The sequence below is a fragment of the Neltuma alba genome, unplaced genomic scaffold (genome assembly GCF_004799145.2).
Source record: "Neltuma alba isolate B1F8T4 unplaced genomic scaffold, ASM479914v2 tig00000984_pilon, whole genome shotgun sequence".
Classification (NCBI taxonomy): Eukaryota; Viridiplantae; Streptophyta; class Magnoliopsida; order Fabales; family Fabaceae; genus Neltuma; species Neltuma alba.
The window spans coordinates 149,546-169,755 of record NW_021632283.1 but is presented as its reverse complement, the minus strand read 5'-3'; the positions used below and the strand labels follow the sequence as shown (position 1 = coordinate 169,755).

At 33.4% G+C, this 20,210-nt stretch overlaps 2 protein-coding genes and 1 long non-coding RNA gene across 3 annotated transcripts; 1 reads left to right on the top strand and 2 right to left on the bottom strand.

The window, feature by feature from the left end:
• The first annotated feature begins 5,448 nt into the window (after window positions 1-5,448).
• On the top strand, window positions 5,449-9,369 carry LOC114749577 (uncharacterized). The gene is made up of 6 exons (XM_028938088.1): window positions 5,449-5,731; window positions 6,202-6,462; window positions 6,568-6,741; window positions 6,838-6,944; window positions 7,650-7,975; window positions 8,313-9,369. The coding sequence occupies exons 1-6, from the start codon at window positions 5,609-5,611 to the stop codon at window positions 8,903-8,905; spliced, it is 1,584 nt and encodes a 527-aa protein (XP_028793921.1). The 5' UTR covers window positions 5,449-5,608; the 3' UTR covers window positions 8,906-9,369.
• LOC114749591 (uncharacterized) lies at window positions 5,639-19,541 on the bottom strand. Its single transcript, XR_003740568.1, has 3 exons — window positions 19,530-19,541; window positions 7,594-7,597; window positions 5,639-5,769 (listed from the first exon to the last, which is right to left on the bottom strand). It is a non-coding gene; the product is annotated as an uncharacterized LOC114749591 (long non-coding RNA).
• On the bottom strand, window positions 12,473-17,295 carry LOC114749584 (protein HEADING DATE REPRESSOR 1-like). Its single transcript, XM_028938100.1, has 3 exons — window positions 16,973-17,295; window positions 13,156-13,493; window positions 12,473-13,060 (listed from the first exon to the last, which is right to left on the bottom strand). The coding sequence occupies exons 1-3, from the start codon at window positions 17,076-17,078 to the stop codon at window positions 12,851-12,853; spliced, it is 654 nt and encodes a 217-aa protein (XP_028793933.1). The 5' UTR covers window positions 17,079-17,295; the 3' UTR covers window positions 12,473-12,850.
• Window positions 19,542-20,210: the final 669 nt, after the last annotated feature.

Below are 20,210 nucleotides of genomic sequence, written 5' to 3'. Positions count from 1 at the left end.
TTGCATTGTTAACATTATAATTGTTGTTTTTTGCTACTAAGATTTCTTTGAAATGTCACCCTCCTTTATATTCAAATGATACTACTAGAGGTTGGCTTATCAAGAAAGAAAGGGAAGAATAATATGGATGTATGAGAAGAAGACTGCATGAAATGTCATGCATTGATGAAATTTTCCGTATCATGTAATTATGAATTTGAATAGAGTTATGTAATAATATGTACTCTATGAGAGATGCTTATATGGAATGATGCTCCCATCCCTTGGGAGGAACTACGATGCATAAGAGATGATAGCATGAATGGCTATTGGTAAAAATGCAAGTTATGGATTAAATTTTACAAGTTAAAGTAATTAGAAAGGATTAAAATGCTTGAAAAAAGACCCTAGTATTGAAGCTGCAACTTCTCTAACTAAATGATGGAATCTAACTGTGAGATTTGGTGAGCTTAAAGTTCACATCCTAAGCTTTAAATGACGTGATAAATCACCTCATTTGGAGTTTCATACGAAAAGTTATGGATTTTTAAAGTTATGGTAAAATGTTAAAAATTAAAATATTGACCAAATGAACAATACTTTTTTAGAACAAAATAGAGCTCGAATTGAATGAGTATTGGATTGGTGCCTATTTTTTTTATCTAAAGAACTGAAAGAATTTCAAATAAAACTTGAAACCACCTCATTTTGATTTTTCTAAAATTAATTATAAATTTTTAAAGTTAGCTAAAATTTTACAGTTACCAAGTGAATAATAACTCAAGAAAATGATATCTCAAAGCATGGTTTCCTAAGCTTAATGGCATGCAATATGGTGCTATTTGACATGTTTTGACTCTATATATAATTGTAAGTTAAAATATTACATTTATTAGGTTTCTAGTTTTAAGATCACTTATCTTTTTTTTAATTCTTATTATTTTATTTCTTAGTTATTTTCGTTACTCATCACTTAATTTGTAATTTCTGAATTTTTTTAAGACAGGTTCCAGAATACATCGTGGGAGAGATTGAGGGCTTGATGGGATGTTAGTGGGAAATGCACGCGAACTAGTATAAGGGGTCGCAGGTCGCTCAATGAAGAAAGCACTACTGAACCTCGTGGCTGGGATCGTGCCTTTCACGTCACCACCCGCGAGTATATCATGCAGGACTTGCATAGAGATGCCATGTGCAATAGCTGTTTAGGCTAGTTTGTTTTTGAGCTTGATTCCACCCAAAAAAGAGTATTGATTTTCACTTACCTTTTTAAATAATATAGAAGTTACAGGGCTCATTATGAATCATAGATTATAATATTAGAAATTAATAAATTATGTGAAGTCTTTCTTTTTTTTTTTTTTATAACTCAGGGGCCTATTATATTTTTATAGACGATTCAAACTCACGACAAAAAAAATTAAGAAACCGTTTGTGTTATTGAATTATAAGGTCCGATAAATAGAAGAAACTAATTTGAATGATGGTTAAATTCGTCAAGAAATATATAATTATGCTAAATTCTACAAAGAATGCTCCGTGCAAGTCGCATTTGTTGACCAAATGATTGCATTGTTATATCTATTCAACTTATTTTGGAGTTAATTGGAGGTCCATCGTTCCTAGTCGTTTGGGTATTTAATTTTGTGATATCCTTTGATTTGATGAGGACTTGTCCATTTGCTATGATCGACACCTCATAAAAATGTGGATTTCGTTTTAACACAAGGGCCATGTTGTTTTACAAATCCCTAGTTGAATTTCTTACGTTGGTGTGATCTTAAATGTAAGAGTTAATTAAAGAATGAGTTTTCTTTTTTTACCAAAAACTTAGAGAGCGAAAGACTTTAATTTAACTCTTGTATTAATCATTTTTTCAAGTTAATTTATTTAACTTATAAACTGATATATAACTTAATCTTCTGTCAAGTTATTTTAGGGAACCATCTTACATTTGTTAGAGTTAATTATTTCTTTAACCTTCTTAAACTACCCAAATTAATTAAGAACTGTCTCTAATCCTTAATATAAAAGTTAGATAACTAATTTATGAATATTGAAAAAATTAGTTAAGTTAATTATTTGTAATAACTAAGTTATCTTCTTTAAAATATTCTTATTAATCATGCATATTTAAATTATTCTTTGATAGAAACTCTTTAATATATATAATTACTATACAAATTTTTTGAGGGCAAAATGGATAAAATATTGACAAAAGGGCTTAGGATTATGTATTTAGGACTAAATAGAATATTTAACTAGTTCTTATATTAATGATTAGAGGTGGTAACTTTTATATTAAGGATTTTGGGAGTACAAGTAATACAATGTACTACTTCGTTTCCCAATATAAGACCTAGTTTCACGTTCAATTTGATTCTAAATATAAAATCAAATTTACTTTGTCTCTCATATTTATTCATTTTTTTCAAACTACCGTTATTTATATTCTATTAACTATAATTAAATACTACCACAATAATTCAAGTAGATATTACACATAGCAAAATTCTACTTTCTCCGCTCTTCTCACTTCTCTGCAAATTTAATAATTAATAATCTAACGAACTTTCATTTGTTCGGCTGGGATGGTAGGAAGTTTTTTTGGTTCATATTAATAACGCTATGAAGATGTTTTGAAACAGACCATGCAATAGCTCGAAGCAGGACACGTGACGGAATAAGTGTACACACTCTCATGTATCGACATCGCGTCCGTATATTAATAACGCTATGAACTAACTATACGCCACGCTCGAAGTAGAAATACAAGCTGACCCGGCTTTTAAGGGCCAATAGGTTTAAAAGGACCAACTGTATAAGGCTAAAATTTTAAAAATATTTCAATTTGTTACATCTGGCCTTCAAACTAACAATTTAGGACCAACCCACGAGCCTTAGGCTTGTTTTAAAAAAAATATTATTTTTCATTTTTCATATTTTTTAATCAAAAAATAAAAATAAACTAATAAAATTATTAATAAAAGACATAAATATAAATTAAATTAAATTACAAATACAAAATGTTATCATATCTAAATATCTATCAACAGTCAAGAACATAAAAAAATCCATCAATAAGACAACAACATTTAAAAGTTTCATTAATAGTACAAATGTGGAATAGACAAATATTATTATTAATTTTTTGAAGCTTCATTATCACTATACTCAATTGCTCTTCTTTCGTAGTAAAAATATTAAGTTTTTCTTCTTTATAGGAACTCCACTTTTAAATTTTACAGTCTAGATATTAGTTTACTTTAATTTGAGAAGTATTGTTGTTGAAACTCATAAATTTCTAATTCAAATTATAGAATCACAAGTTATATAAGTATAAAAATACTCTTTTATCAAATATATATAATTTAAAAATATCAACACATATAATATAAATCAAATCATTATTAAAGTCCAAATTAACTCATGTTTTAAAATTTAATTGGATAAATTATTGTCTAAAATCAAATAAATCAGCCATTATGTGGCATTTAATTTCAAAATGATAATAATAACTAAATATTCAAAATATCATTAATAATGTAGGAAAACTAATTATATTAGAATTACACAAAAAAAATTTAAAAACAAAAAATAAAAAAATAAAATGGCCTAAATGGGCCGGCTAGTTTAATTTCTCAGTTTTGTAGGGCTAGTCCTTTTAAATCTGTTTTCTATTTGAAGAGGAAAATTCCAAACCCAGTCCTCACAATTTCAAGCTTAAACAGGCTAGCCCTGCGGGCTATGCCCGTTTTCTTAGCTCTACATGATGTCAGCTTTTGATTAGGTATTAAATTTTTAAAAGTTTTATATAAGGGTATTTTTGGAGAGTATCACGTGACATTTATTATTTTTTTGGCCTTAAATGTGAGCCTCATTTTGTAATATAAATTACATGACAAATTAGATCTTACATTTAGAGCCGGAGGAAGTATCATTATGCAACTTAATTAAAATTTTTAATTTCTCCAAATTAGTCAATTAAGTCTTATATTAAACACTGGTGGTAGTATTTTTTTTTTTGTTTTGAAATGTGAAATTCAATTTTGTTTGAAGGAATCAAGTTCCGCCTAACCAATTCAATTATTACTAATTGTGAAATTAATTTTAATGTTAATAAATTTACAAAACTCAATTGTTTTTTTAATTGATAGATTATTTTCATCAAAATTATGGCATAATCTTTCCTGAAAAAATTATGTCACAATTCAACCTTAAGGAAAATACAAAACTTTACGATGTCACTTTTCTATGCACGGAAAATTAAAAATTAATAATTACGAAACGATTTTTTTTACCGCACAAATTATGAAACCATTCAAATATTCATACGTACACTAATAATAATTGGGTTAAATGATAAAAAAACTTAATTTTTCTCGGGCAATTTTTTTATTTCAAACCTTATTAAAAAAAAAAAGAAAGAACTTCTTCGGATAAAGAATATAATTTTTATTAAAAGTAAAATAAAATGATACAGACATTGGGTGGGCTTCCAGTTCAGCTTGAATCAAAAGTAGTTTGCCCACTTGATGCTTTGCTTAGAAACCACACATCAATTTCCCTAGTCAAGACATACAACTCCCGCAATTTTATAATAAAAACATCTACAAAAGTTTGGTCTTCTTATAAAATAAGACAATAATAAAAATACTATAATTAAAATATCTTTTAAAAATAGAGAATTTAGAGAAGAATAATTATGAAAACATAATTTTAATTCTGAAGATATTAAAAATTTTAATTCTGAAGATATTAAAATATTTTAAATTTAGTTAACAGAAATAATTTTCTTATCAAAAAATGAGAGGGCATTTACGCACATATTTGTGTCTTTACTAAAAAGTACTAGTATTAAGAACCGCAGAACATAATTGAACATAATTTCGCGACTAAATCCGCTGCTCACTGCCAGCCATTTTTTTCCTTATATTTTTTTAATGGTTTTTCGTTTTTACTTATTAAAATCACGTAGTTGTGCACCACTTGAAGCACAACTTGATCGGCATTTTGTGAAGTTTATCCATAAGGATAAAGGCATCGCCTCTAAAAACCTAAAAAAAAAAAAATATATCAACTTACATTATCCTCTCGGGCGTTTGATTGGCCCCACTTTCTAGCTTACGTGTTCATTAGTGCTACCAGATTCTTACACGTGTTCGCCCACCCAATCACCACAGTTCCCGTATCCACAAGTCACGACAAAATTAGACTGAGAAGGTTCACGAACCGGGTCCCACGTGTTATCCATATCTACAGCACGTGATGCCACGTGACATGAACCAGTCTCCGTTCGTTACTGTACAAAGCAACGCGCTTCATCGCAGTTATTATTCCCATCTATACCCTCAGTAAACGACAAAATAGCAACCAAAGGAACGGTAGTTTAGTCATTTCATTGTACCGTTTGCGTACCCTTTTAAAACTCGTCGTCGTTTTCGCTATGAGCACGTGGTATTTGCGCTTCGAGATTGAGGGAGATATCGGCTTTTGTTTGGTTTCTTCGTTCTTAGCCGAAGCGCCCGCCATTTTCACAGTGTTGTTGTACAAGAAAGGAAGCTTGTTGTTGTGAATTTGAAGGGTTATCGCTTTTTCGATAGATATAGATTCTGGGACTTGAAGCTCCATGGTTCAGTTAATGAGATCGGAGGCTCACTGCCTCAAAAAGGTCAAGTTGGAGGTTGACGATTCTGGTGATGATGAATTCCGCATTCTTCGCAAGCGACCTAAATTGAACTCCTCTCACGAGGTTTTATCCTTTTCTGGTCCTCGTTTCTTATTCTCAATCTCCTCCCTTCTGTGTAGCTAGTCAAGTGGTTGGTTGAATTTATATTGCTATTTATCTTTATCTGAATCTGAATCCGCCATAAAAGTGCTGGGTAGTTTTGGTTTCGTTGACAGCTTCGTTATTTGGTTCCTAACTTTCATCCTTACACGGTCCAGCTCCTGAAACATTCGGTAAAAACAGGGCGGAAAAAAAAAAAAAAAGATAAATTATTTGTACGTTTCTGGTGAAGAGTGAAAAAAAACTCCCCGATCGTGTATGGACAAAATGTAAATTTAATCTGAATTTCTCCTTCCTCGTTGTTTTTTTCCCTCTTTTCGAAGGCATTTCTATTGCTTTCTTTGCGAGATATTTATGAATTTGGATTCTTCGGCTTTGTTTGGTGCTTGTTTGCTATATAGTTAATTCATTTATTCGTTTTCCCCCCGGAACAGTGGAGTTGTGGTGATAATCCTATTTCAATCCCGCCGGCGTCTTACAATCCCCTTGATGAGCCTAGCCCGTTGGGGCTGCGTCTTAAAAAGAGCCCATCTCTTCTGGATTTAATTCAGATGAGACTCTCACAAGAAGATAATACCAAATTAGCGACAGCCGACAAGAAAGACCACAAGGGTGCAAAAGCTTCTGTCGCCCCCGATGGTAAACTCAAGGCCTCGAATTTCCCTGCTTCCATTTTGAAAATTGGGACTTGGGAGGTGAGATTACAACTAAAACAAAGAAAATTATTGACATAAAATAGTAATGCCGGCATATATGCAGTGATAGACGGTTATTTTAATTTTTTTCCCAATGGTTTGCAGTATAAGTCAAGATATGAAGGAGATTTGGTGGCGAAGTGTTACTTTGCAAAGCATAAACTTGTGTGGGAAGTTCTTGATGGCTGTCTTAAGAATAAGATTGAAATCCCGTGGTCTGATATCATGGCTCTTAAGGCAAACTACCCTGATGACGGACCAGGAACCCTTGAAGTTGTGGCAAGTGTCCTCTGTGTTTTGATCTTTGTATCATTGTTACTGCATTGAGCATCACTAGTAAGCACCATGTTAAGTTCATTTTCTTCTTCCCTCCAGCTGGCTCGAAGACCCTTATTTTTTAGGGAGATCAATCCACAACCAAGGAAGCATACCTTGTGGCAGGCGACATCAGACTTTACTGGCGGACAAGCAAGCATACAGAGGTATGCACTGTGTTCTCTTAACACACGAGTCTTGGTGATGCATATATTCAATGAAATATCTTGACCCTGTAATTGTAGGATGGTGATTCTCACTGTCTGATTAAGGATACTTCAAGTGCGTTGGTTTTCAGAATAGCTGAGATGCTTAGCATGTTGACTAGACAAAACTGAAATAACGGCAAATATGTTGATGAGAACTATTGATTAAGTTCTTCATAAATGATATCAAATTATAATGTTTTGAATCTGTGATTTTATTTCTTAATTCTTTTGTAGTTTTTCCGGCCTTAAATATATTTCGTGTTTATGTAATACTATTACTATTCATATCTTCAAAAATAGACAATTCTCGCCTGAAGTTTAGAGTCTATTATAAGCTGCTACACTAATTGACCAGTGCTAGGGAAGTGCTGAATGCGAACTCAGTGGTCAGACTGTGTCTTTGATATCTCTAATTTTATGAAACTGGCCGTAAATTAAATGGTAATGCTATATTCCCAGGGTTGATTTTGATGACCTCTTATTAATGTTGCAATTGAAATTGCCTCTTAAGGATTTCCTAGTCTATAGAGAGAATTCAGGGAGTATTAAGAGATTTATGTGTAACCTACCCGATGTTGGAGTGGTCTCTTATCATTTAACCATTAACGTCCCTGCGTGAATTTGAACGATGACTCCTAATGTTTGTCCTCTTCATTGTTGTAGACGGCATTTTCTGCAGTGCCCACAAGGACTATTAGGAAAGCATTTTGAGAAGCTAATCCAGTGTGATCCACGCCTAAACTTCTTAAGCCAACAACCTGATATAGTTTTGGATTCTCCTTATTTTGAATCCAAAACTGCAATTAATGATCAACTTGAATCAACTGCTTCCTTGGATAGAATAGGCAAAGGGCAAGCTGGTTTGTTTGAGTTGCAGGATGTGGAATCAGCATCTGCAGTTCAATCATCTTCCTCGAAAAGTGAACACAATCTTGTCGGCAAAGCTTTTGAAAATGTTTTCCAGGAAATCACTTATCCTCCTAGCTCAGGTACAATTTTGCATTTATTTTGGGAACAAATTTGGTTTTTTGAAGCAACATCCATGGTTTTGTGTTTAACTTGGAGAAATTTTCACTGACATAATGTTGGCAAAATGCTGAAGAGTTGGTGAGGCTAAACGATGTACAGTCTGTAATTTTATTGATATGTTCACTTTCTGGTTGAACTGCCAAGTGACATCTTACTGCTTAGTCTTATGTCTAATTGGTCAGGCTATTAGCTCTTGGGTGCAATTGTTCACAGTGCTCACATACATGCAACTTTAGCCACATCATTTTCTCGCTATCATCTCTGACTAAATTGAGTGTGTTGTTTATCCTTACGCAGTCACGGAGCCCCATAGAATCAAACAGCCAAGGAATAGAGAATTTGACGCTTTGAAGTTTCTTAACAATTTGGATCAGATCAAAGTGCCTGGACTTCACCCATCAATGTCAATGAACGATATAGTAAACCACATTGGAAATTGCATTTCAGAACAGATGACATCTGGCAATCCAGCATTTTCCAGTGACAATGAGCAAAGCAAACTAATCCTGGAGGAAATTACCCAATACTTGCTTAACGACTCTCTAGTTACTGCAGCCTCGGATGAACAGTTTCTCATGTCAAGGGTTAATTCATTGTGCTGCCTTCTGCAGAAGGATCCTGCAACAACACAGGACACCAGTGTGAGAACTGATAATTCTGATGGTAGCGGAAAAGTAGGTGAAAAGACCAACTTGGATCTAGAGTTATCATGCAGAAGTACGGTTGTCGAATCTGGGGATGATGATGCTTCTGGCAGCAAGCAGGTTAGTGGCAGTGGCATGCGCAGGAAGGAATCAGTAGGGGAGCTACTGCTTAATCTTCCAAGGATAGCTTCTTTGCCACAGTTTCTTCTCCCCATGGCAGATGATTCTGTTAACCAAGTTAGGTAATGGTCTGAATCTGATCCCATAGTTGGAAGCATCAGTAAGATGTGGTGTGTGAGAGTGAATTTCTATGTTTGCTGTTTGCCTGTTTCTATCTCAACTTCAAACCCAGAGATTCAGAGATTGACATTGATGAAGAATCCTGGCAAAATGTAGTACTTAGCAGTTGTAGGCTTACCGGACTAGTGTGTATAACGTATGTATATGTTTGTGTCTGGAATGTTAAAGTCCCCGTGACAGCTTTCGCCAAGTTTACAGATATGTACATTCCGTAAGTGGCAATTCTTAGGATCGTTTTATTTTCATTTCAGTTGTCAAGTAATAGTTGGGTGAAGTTCAAATTCATAGTGATGACAGTAAATCCCCTATTGAGGATTAAGCCTGGTTGCGAATCACAGTCACGATTTCAGACATGGTTTTAGTAGTTTTTCTTCTGTTGTTTAATAATAAAATAGTTATATTGTAATTTATCTTTTTTATTTGAGTTAATGTAATTTTTGACCTCTAAAATTTGAGTTTATTTTGTTTTTAGTTCTTCAAATTAGTTTCTAGAATTTAGTTCATATTAAAATATTAGTTCTTAAAACTGTAAAAGTGTTAAAATTTGCTAAAGTGTCATTAATGGCTTTAAATGGTGATGTGAACTTGCTACATGACATATAACTATATTTTGTGTGAATAATTGAATATAATGCAGTGAAAAGCTCCTAATACGGACAGTAATGAAGAATAAACAGGCGGTTAAACAACTGTGTTTTAGGATTCTTTTTTTTTTTGGCCCAAAAAAGAGAATTTTTTTAATTTTTCTTTTTATGTTATCTACGCAAATTCTAATTAGATGCTATCTGGTGAATTCATATGTCATTTTGATACAGTTTGCAACATTGTTACAGAGTTGGAGACTTATATTTTAATACAAATTGAATTTTATGGACTAAAATTATATGTTTGAAATTTGAAGGATCTAAATAAAACAAAACTCAAATTTTAGGATTAAAAATTATATTAACTTTCTTTTTGTAATAAAAATCAACAGTTTGTACGATACTTGTTAACAAAAATCTTAGACATTATTCATTATAATTTTAACAATATATATATATCTTAAAAAGATTATCATATTAGCTTCACTTATGATCTCTATTAGTTATGCTGCCTGGATGGATTTACTTTGTCCAAACAAAAATACAATACCGAAAAGGAAAACAATTTTTCATCATGTGCCTGGTGACAGAAGAATACAGTCGCATGTTCATCAGCATCACAAAACAAAAGATGTTACAGTGGTTTAAGAGGACATTCACAGCTGCTCTCAGCTTTTTACCATCCCGCACGAGGGTATTGTATATCTTCAATTGTAGCCAGTTTTTCAGCATCACATGCACAACTAAAGATGCTAGAACGGGTTGGCCCGGACTCCAGACTGCATCCTGATAGGCTTCCATTTGGCCAGCCCACTCTACTAGGGACTGGTTGGAGAGCTGACCCGCGAATTTTCATCTTTTTATTTTATTTTATTTTTACATATATATTTAAAATTTTTAAAACTAAATTATAAATTTTTTATAGACCAAATTATTCTTATTCTTTTATTTTCATACAATTATATAATTAAATTAACTTTAGAAGTTGAAATATAAACATATAATTCATTATTGATAATTATTTTATCAGTATAAAAATGGTCAAACACTAAAAAAATAAGAAATCAAATTTAGAATCAAAGTCTCTAACAAAATACAAAATTATATGTAAATTAAGTAAAAATGAAAACTTTTTCTTATTAAAATTAAAATAAAAATTGTAAAAACATTTTTAAAAAAGGGCTGGCGAGATAGCTTGGGGTGGCCTGAGAGTTGGTGGATGCAGGTTGAAAAGGACAGCATCAAAATGATCCCTATTTTCTTCAACCCAACCTGCCACTCAACCAGGAATATGGGTTGGGGCCTTTCAGCCAGCCCACCAACTTGTCATAAAGAAGCGGGTTAAGGTTGGCATTTTGCCAGCCCGCACCTGCCACTTTTTTTTTAAAAAAAATTTCATACAAATAATATATTATTATATTTGAAAATTTTCTTCTCTCATTTACATTTCAATTTTCATGTTACATATCTAAACAAAAAATATTAAAAAAAGCATACTATATGTATAACAAAAATTGAACGACTACAATCAAATATAAGACCATATTTATTACAAAAAATGTGTTTCAGAAAAACATTGTGAATGAACTCTAAAAAGAATAGATAGATGCACTTCTAATTTATTAAAAGATAGTTTTTTTGCATCAAACATGGTATTTGTATGAAAAAATTGTAAATTTTATCAGTTGATGAGTTGATGTTGAATGTTAATCGTGTAAAATATTTGCAATGTATTATTTTATATTTGTATTGACTATTTTAAGTGTGGTTAAATATAATTTGTACTTGTAATTGCTTTTGAAATTTTGGATCACCATTTATTAATTTGGAAAACTAAATAAAAAATAAGGTTTAAAAATTGAGAATTAAAAAAAAAAAAAGATGGTCGATTGGCGGACTGGCTAGCCAACCTACTATGAAGGGTTAGGGTTGGCATTTTTCGAGCCCATCAAAACGAGGGTTACTTCAACCCACACTGCATATTCACGAGTTGGCTCGTATTCCCAGCTGTACAACCACTTTTTGGTGGCGTGCTTAACTCATATTATTTGCTCTATGCACATCCTTGGATCAAAGCCCAGAAAGTCATGGTTGCTTCGATGTAAACTTTCATGTAGAACATCCACTTAAGGCCTGTTTGACAAATGGCCAAAACCATAGTTTGAGTCAAAAATTTGCCAAACAAAAGGGGAGAATAAGCAAACCACAATTTTGGGCTCAAAACTATGGTTTCAGAAGAAGTAAAGCCATTCTGCTTCTGGCTCAAGTTAGAGAGTATAATTGTGCCTTTCAAAGTAGATCCTAACAGTAATATGATTTTAACACCGCTCAATTATTTTTCTACAAACATATTTAATCTTATATTTTATAAATATATATACACATATTAATTATTTATTAATTACATTATCTTATATATTAATTATGTTGATAAAAGATATATTATTAACAATTTTATTCCTTCAAATTAAAATATATTATAAAATTTATCTTTTATGCAATTATCATATTAACTTATGTCTTTTTTAGTAATTTGTACATATAAAAAGTGTTTCTGATAACAACTATCTAATCATTCTTACTATATTAGAATCACTTTTTCACAATATCTATTCTTCAGAAACTATTCTCCAAATCATGGTTTGGTTTAACCATCATCCTGAATTCACTGATGTCTGAGTGTTTCTCTCTAGTTCCAGTTACTTTTCTGTTCCTGTATTTTTTTCGGCCAAACTTTTTCTTGTCCGCAGTGACCTTACTGTCGACATCATTAATATTTCCATTGAAGTATTCTTCGGCAGCTAATTGTTGCCGCTTCCGAATTTCACGTTTCCTCGGCATCTCTTCCAACGCATACCAACATCAATATTAAAATTTCAATTTTCATACAAATTTAGTGCGGGAGAAGTTGGAAGACTTAGATAAGTTATAACAACTAGACAATCTTAATGATAAACCCATCCATATGGTTAAAGTCAATACAACAAGAGGAAGAAAGCTGTGATGTAGAATAGTATTCTCCCATAGCTTGAGAGAAGAATGATACTAATAATTTACCCCAATACAGCACAGACCATGAGAGATTTACATTATTCTTCCTTCGATAAACAAATAATACGTTCAGTTCGATTCAATTTGATTTGATACCTTTTCGAACCTGAAGAGAGTATAAATACACGCACTCCGCTAACTCAAATATGGCAGCAAAACGTAAGCACACCCCACCAAAGCTTACTTGAGAAAAAGAATTAATAAACAGACGGACCCATGGAGCATAATGACAATACTGCAAATACTAATACACTATTTATGATTCGTCATGGCCTGGTTCCTCGTCGGCCATTTGCTCATTTTCTTGTATCATGTTCATGAGCATGTTAACTTGTTCTTGGAGCATGGCATTTTCCCTCTCAATTCGAGCACGTTTGCTCTTCTCTTCCAGTAGCTGGACTTGCAGATGCTCCAAACATCTTGCATCCTCCTCCAATTGCTCGTTCAACCCGTCAATTTCCCGGTCCTGTGACCAACAATAACCCAAACATCTCAGCTTTTCATTGTTTATTATTGATAAGATGTTTGAAAGTTTAGAAGGTGAGGATGAACATGTGGCACCTTTCTGTTCATTTCTTGGATGGCGATCCTACGCATGCTTTCTACAACGTCAACATTGACAAGCTTTCGCTTCTTCCCAATCAGCCATCCCTTTGGATAGTTTGCAGATTCAAAGTCAGGGGGAGGAAGTAAAGATTCAGCCGATGGCCGTCGGCCATTAATGTTCTTTATAGGTTCTAATGGTTCAAATAATGCCTTTCGACGCTCAGAAAGCTCAGGAAAAGGAACTGCAGTTGAGTCCTGCATCATCTCCTCAGCAGGAGGAGGTTCTTCCTGTTTGCTTGGTGGTTTATTAGCACTTGCAGTATCGTTTGATACCTCTAAATTCTTCCCGCTAGCTGTGGGCAACAAGTTACCATTCTATTTCCAACTAATCTAACCATACCATATTTGCACAACTAAAGCAAAATTACCCATGAATGAAACAGAACAAAACAGGAAAAGCATTTAGCAATAGGAGTGCAAGCCGCTTAGAAGAGGGTTATGTTCCTCTATCACTCAAGTTTGGTTCCTTGGAAAATTAAGAAAAATTTTCCATCAATTTCAACATTACTTAAAATTTTCATGGAAAATTTCTATTTAAAAAGTTTTTAAGCAAATTATATCACTTGCGCCTAAAGAAATATTATAAAAACTGTTCTAACGAAAACTGTTGTAAAGAAACAAACAATAGTAATTCTTTTTCGATGAGCGAAGTCTTGAAGAAAAATTTTCCCAAGAAGCAAAAATAGTCCAAGATCCAAACCTTTATTCTAGTATTAAGGTTCAGACACCAATACATTTGAAGCCAGATGCTTGAACTCATACAAGGTTCACGAGGTGAAAAATATATATGAAATGCTCATAGTGTTTTTCATCAAACCCTGAATCTCTCAACAACATGAATAATGATACTTTTTCTTTCTCAAATGAGGGACGAGCCCTGCCAAAATGAACCTTCCTCCTGATAGAAATGGAATTAATGAAGGCCATAGATGCATTCATTTACATTCTTATACCAATTACCAAAAGTTTCTGGTTCTTTTAATAAACCCATAAAAACCTATAGAAGATTATACATAAATTTAAGCTTTTGCAGCTAAATACAATGTCCACCCTCTATCTTCCAGAGACAACTTAACTACAGTTTCTAATTATATTTTTTTCAGGTTTTCACAAGAAATTGTGAAGTGCAGAATTTTAACATCTCAACAACACATGATTCAGTCTTCTAAGAAAATTCATTCATTTTATATTTTGGGTTAATACAATGATTAGTCCTTACACTTTTCATTCATTTTGGTTTTGGTCCCTGAAATTTGGAACCTCCAGTTTTGGTCCTTTAAGTTTGCTCCGTTTAAAACGTTAGTCCTTATATTTTTAAAAGGACTTGGTGTCACCTTTAACACTGTTAAATATGATGACATGTCCCTAACTCTGTTAAATATGCTCATATGGAACCAAGTGGACGAGCGAGGTGGCTTATAAAAGATTAAAAAAAATTTGACAATTAAAAAAATGGTAGAGAAAGGAACAGGCGGTAAAATGTAATACCCAAGTCGAAGGCCAAAACCATTCTTTGCAATAGAAAAAAGAAAAGGAGAGGGTTAGGTCAAAAGCGGTCCCACTTGGTAGTCGTCGGAGTTGAGCTGGCCGACGCCGGAGGTGGGGAACTGACCGATCAAGGTGCGACGACAGTGAAGGAGCAATTGCATTTGACAAAAAAAAAAAAGTAAGCTCATCTCAGATAATCACCACGCTATCACAAAGGAAACTGTTATATTCTTGAACTGACCGAAGGTCAATGTTGTCATCGAAGGTCGCTTTTGTCGTCGACATTGAGAGCTAGGGCAAAGCAAAACGAGGTGGGGCGCATGTGAAGTCTGAGAAGAGGACAGAGCAGAGAAGACCAAAGATCAGTTCTCGAATATGTATTCAAGAAGACTAGTTCTCAAATACGTATTCGAGAAGACCATTTCTCTAATATATATTCAAGAATATAGTTGAAAATAAGCTTTGAATTAGAATGCGTGGTGATTGTCTGAGATGAGCTTACTTTTTTTTTTGCTGTCAAATGCGATTCCTCCTTCACTGTCGTCGCACCTTGATCGGTCAGTTCCCCACCTCCGGCGACGGCCAGCTCAACTTCGGCGACTACCAAGTGGGACCGCTTTTGACCTAACCCTCTCCTTTTCTTTTTTCTATTGCAAAGAATGGTTTTGGCCTTCGACTTAGGTATTACATTTTACTACCTGTTCCTTTCTCTACCATTTTTTTAATTGTCAAATTTTTTTAATCTTTTATAAGCCACCTCAGCTCGTCCACTTGGTTCCATATGAGCATATTTAACAGAGTTAGAGACATGTCAGCATATTTAATAGTGTTAAAGGTGACACCAAGTCCTTTTAAAAATATAAGGACTAACGTTTTAAACGGAGCAAACTTAAAGGACCAAAACTGGAGGTTCCAAACTTCAGGGACCAAAACCAAAATGAATGAAAAGTGTAAGGACTAATCATTGTATTAACCCTTATATTTTTAATAAAAATTGGTGACAAAAAAACTTAAAAATTTCATTGCAAGCATGAAGCCTGCCTTTTTTCAGACCAATGGCACCTAAAAATATTTGACCATGTAGGCCCCATCCATTATATGTACCCAACAAGGATCTTGTTTTAGCTTGACGAAACTGAAAAGACTTCGTTTTCTTGAGTGCATAAAGACTTTAGTTTTACACAGGTGAGGCGAAGCCTACCAATAGCATATAAGTGCTTCAAACTTGATTAAGTAAGGATTAAAAGACAATGGAGGCGTAACAAACAAATTTTTCCTCAGGTGTGCTCAAAACTGATGTTGCCACAATATGCCAACAAATTTTTTTAATGAAAAAACTATTTTTAAACAATAAGAGCCATCACTAACTATGAAGGCATCAAAATTGAGTTATACAAGAATCGTAACCAAAGAGACAGAGGGTGCATGCGGCACATACACACTTTTTAAATTCCAGAACGATACAAATCTAAATTATTTGGTCTCTGAATATGATATATAGGATAATGACTCGCACAGGCACTAAAAAGTAACAAGTATAAAAAAGCTTTCAAAGTCATATCGTATCGAAGATTAAGGATGAGATTTGGAACCGAACGACACATTTTCATTTTGGGAATAAAATCAAATATATGATGGGAAAAAAATTAGTATCTTTCGCAAAATTCAAGGGATATCGTTACTATGGGAGTGGCGCTAGTAACTTTGAAGGGCTACAGCGAAGTAATTAATTATTAATTAATTTAGTAATTTTGTTATTTCTTCCTCAGTTCATACAATAAACTGAGGTTTTTATAATAATTTACATTTACATATTATAATGAGAAAGACTCAAGAGTTGGGTAAGCCAATTATAACAAACAGTAAACGTGACCTAAAAGTCATACCAACTGACCACTGTTAAACACCGTTACAATTTTCTCTGTCTTTCTCAGTTTGTCCCTCAGACCTCCCGGAAAAAAGATCAATGCGTCTATCGTGAACAATTTTGCGGGAATTTAACAAATCAAACCCAGAAATTAACAGAACGAAAATGTAGAGATTCCTTATGTGAAATCGAAAAATTAGTACTTGCGAAAAGATTTGGTAATAATGATGCTCAGAATAGGATTCAGCTGCAAGATGCGCTCGAAAACCCCAGAATCATTCAATCACACATACGAACAACTTAGAAACTACACGTTTCGAGTACGGATTTGTAAATCTAATCAAGGATGGAACTGTAATTAGAAAAATATTTAAACTCAAAATTGACAAGTTAAAGGGGGGAAAAAACTTGTAATACCTGATCTCCTTCGAGATTTCCAGCCAATCCTTGTGGAAGTAACAGGGGAGAATCCATTCAAAGCCGCATCGGCGGCCGTCATCCTCTCTCCGTCACGAATTTCCATTGAAGCATACAAAACCACAGAGAGAGAGAGAGAGAGAGAGAGAGAGAGAGGGGCAGAGACTTCAAATTACAGTCAAACTTCAGGACATCGAGTTTCACAGAGAAAGAGAACGAAGGATTCTTCTTCCTATGCGATGATTATGATGATATGATCTTGGCTTTCTTCTTCTGATTCTGATTTCTAATTCTGAGAAGTGGTGTGTCTCTTCGCGTGAAAACTACAAGAGAGGAGCAGACAAATGCAACGGGACCGTGCGACGGAAATTTAAACGGTCAAGATTTTGCCCCCGGGGGGGCGGGGGGAATTTTATGCCGAAGACTTGTCCTTTTTTTATTTATCTTCGTTGATTCTATCTAAATTCTGCAATTTTTTATTTGTCTGTTACTGCTTGGTAATAAACACTTGGACCCACCATATAATTGATAATAAATATTTTCAGAATAATCTAGAATTAGTTTTTAGTTTTGATAGAATAATAATATTAAGGAAAGATTCATTTTTTCATTCCATATGCTCTCAGAAGATATAAAATACTACTTCCGGTCTTTAATATAAAAATTAGTTGACTAATTTCAGTATGGAAACTAATTAAGCTAGTTATTTATAATAAATAAGTGTTGTCTTTCTAAAAATATCTTTGCTAATCAAGTATATTGGTGAGAACTACCATCATTATAAGGACTACCTTGAGAAAAAAATAGATAAATATGATAAACAAAATAGATTAGGGTCTTATATTTAGGATCAAGATAAAAATCAAACAAACTTTTATATTAAGGACCGGAGGTAGTATTAAAGAATGAATTATACTCACCAAATACATGAAATGAAGTGCCTCTAGAGAGAGAAATCCGTGAGAGAGAAGCTCTCTTCTCACTTCTAATAAGAAGAGTTTTCGCCATAGTATTTAAAACCGGACCAGTCAGGTTGGATCGGAAACTGGTGACATAGCCAAGTGTCCGGTCCGGTCAAGCTTTTAAGCCAAAAAACAACCAACTCAGGATCACCCGGCGTAACCTAGGTAAACTGCTGATTTGCACGGGTTACACAGTTCTTTTTTCTGCTGCTTCCAGATACTAAAATATACCAAAGATGCCATCAGAAGAAAAAATAGACCGAAAAAATAAAGAAATAGATCTTGAAGAAAGAAGAGGGAAGAAGGTAGAGAAACATGAAAAAAGAACTAAGAGGGAAAAAAAAAACTCAATCAAACATTCTCCATTGTTAGACTGGCTTGTCATCCTTAGCCATCTTTAAGTCATTCTTCATCTTAGTTGAACGCCAGCCATCATCGAACTTCTCTCTGATTCTTCTTCCTAAAAACAGATGGTAGTACTAGAAGTCTGTAATAGGTGCTCTAGTGTGAGGACTTTAATCGACAATGCTTTGCATCAAAAGTGAATATATCATAGCCATTCATTTGAAAGAGAGATCCAAACCGTTAGGTGTCAGTATCACACTACCCGTTTTTTTTTTTTTTTTTGCCAAACACTATCATGTTACTATTACATCCTGCTGTCTCACGCTTTCCAACATAAACTTATTTTCCACTGACACACGTTTTTGCTTTTCAAGATCTAAAACCATTTCTGAAACAGGAAGCCTATTATAATTTGTAACTAGAGTATCAAACAATTAATCGCATCTGTCAATTATTTTTTTTTAGAGAAAAAGACAAAAAAATGCCACTTGAACTTCATAATCCCCAAATGGTCTGTTGAATTTGAGAAATCCCAATTTGGTCTCAAGAGACCAAATTGGGATTATCATGTTGAAAAAGACCAAATTGCCCTTCATTCATTTATTGTTTTAAATATACCAAAGGCCCTACTGGCCAACCGGTCACCGGAGCTTCGGCAGCGGCAGTCACCAGAGCTCCGGTGACTAGCCGACAATTGGTCACCAGAGCTTCGATGGTCAGAAATAATTTTTTTGAAAATTTTTACAACTTCAGTATAATAGTTAACAACATTTGTAACGCTATTAACAACTTCAGTATAACAATTAACAATAGGTTTTCTGGAAAATTCAACAAGCTCTGGCGGCAAGAAACAATTTTTTTGAAAATTTTTACAACTTCAGTATAATGGTTAACAACTTTTGTGATGCTATTAACAACTTCAGTATAGCAGTTAACAACAAATTTTCTGATAAATTCAACAAGCTTCGATGGCCGGAAACAATTTTTTTGAAAATTTTTATAACTTCAGTATAACAGTTAACAACTTTTGTAACACTATTAACAACTTCAGTATAGCAATTAACAACAGCTTTTCAGAAAATTCAACAATTGGTCGCCGGAGGTCCGGTAGCCGGAAACAATTTTTTAAAAATTTTTTTACAATTTCCGTATAACAGTTAGCAACTTCTATAACGCTATTAACAACTTCAGTATAGCAGTTAACAATAAGTTTTCAATAAAAATGCTACTTTTTGAATTTTTCAGAAAACTTATTGTTAACTACTATATTGAGGTTGTTAATAACATTATAAAATTTGTTAACCGTTATACTGAAGTTGTAAATTTTTTTTTTTTTTAAAAAGTAATTGCTAAAGTTGTAAAAATGCTATTTTTTTGAAGTTTTAAGAAAACATGTTGTTAAATGCTATACGGAAGTTGTTAATAGAGTTACAGAACTTGTTAATGGCATTATTGAAGTTGCAAAAATGCTACTTTTTGAATTTCTCGAAAAACCTGTTGTTAATAGCTTTACAAAAGTTGTTAATCGTTATACCGACGTTGTAAAAATTTTCAAAAAAATTGTTTCCGGTCGTCGAAGCTCCGGCGACCAATTGTTGAATTTTCTGAAAAACCTGTTATTAATTGTTATACTGAAATTGTTAACAGCGTCACAAAGGTTGTTAACCGTTATACTGAAGTTGTAAAAATTTTCAAAAAATTTATTTTCGGCCACCAAAGCTTGTTGAATTTTCCAGAAAACCTGTTGTTAACTACTATAATGAAGTTGTTAATAGCGTCACAAAAGTTGTTAACCGTTATACTGAAGTTGTAAAAATTTTCAAAAAAATTATTTCCAGCCACTAGAGCTTGTTCAATTTCTCAGAAAACCTGTTGTTAACTGCTATACTGAAGTTGTTAATAGCGTTATAAAAGTTGTTAACCGTTATACT

Excerpts from the sequence above, each read along its gene's own strand:
- LOC114749577 (XM_028938088.1), top strand. The coding sequence starts at position 5,609 with ATGGTTCAGTTAATGAGATCGGAGGCTCACTGCCTCAAAAAGGTCAAG. Across the intron at positions 5,732-6,201 it reads AATTGAACTCCTCTCACGAG|TGGAGTTGTGGTGATAATCC; the intron begins GTTTTATCCTTT and ends CCCCCGGAACAG. Across the intron at positions 6,463-6,567 it reads TGAAAATTGGGACTTGGGAG|TATAAGTCAAGATATGAAGG; the intron begins GTGAGATTACAA and ends AATGGTTTGCAG.
- LOC114749584 (XM_028938100.1), bottom strand. The coding sequence starts at position 17,078 with ATGGAAATTCGTGACGGAGAGAGGATGACGGCCGCCGATGCGGCTTTG. Across the intron at positions 13,494-16,972 it reads GAAATCTCGAAGGAGATCAG|CTAGCGGGAAGAATTTAGAG; the intron begins GTATTACAAGTT and ends TGTTGCCCACAG. Across the intron at positions 13,061-13,155 it reads TCCAAGAAATGAACAGAAAG|GACCGGGAAATTGACGGGTT; the intron begins GTGCCACATGTT and ends TGTTGGTCACAG.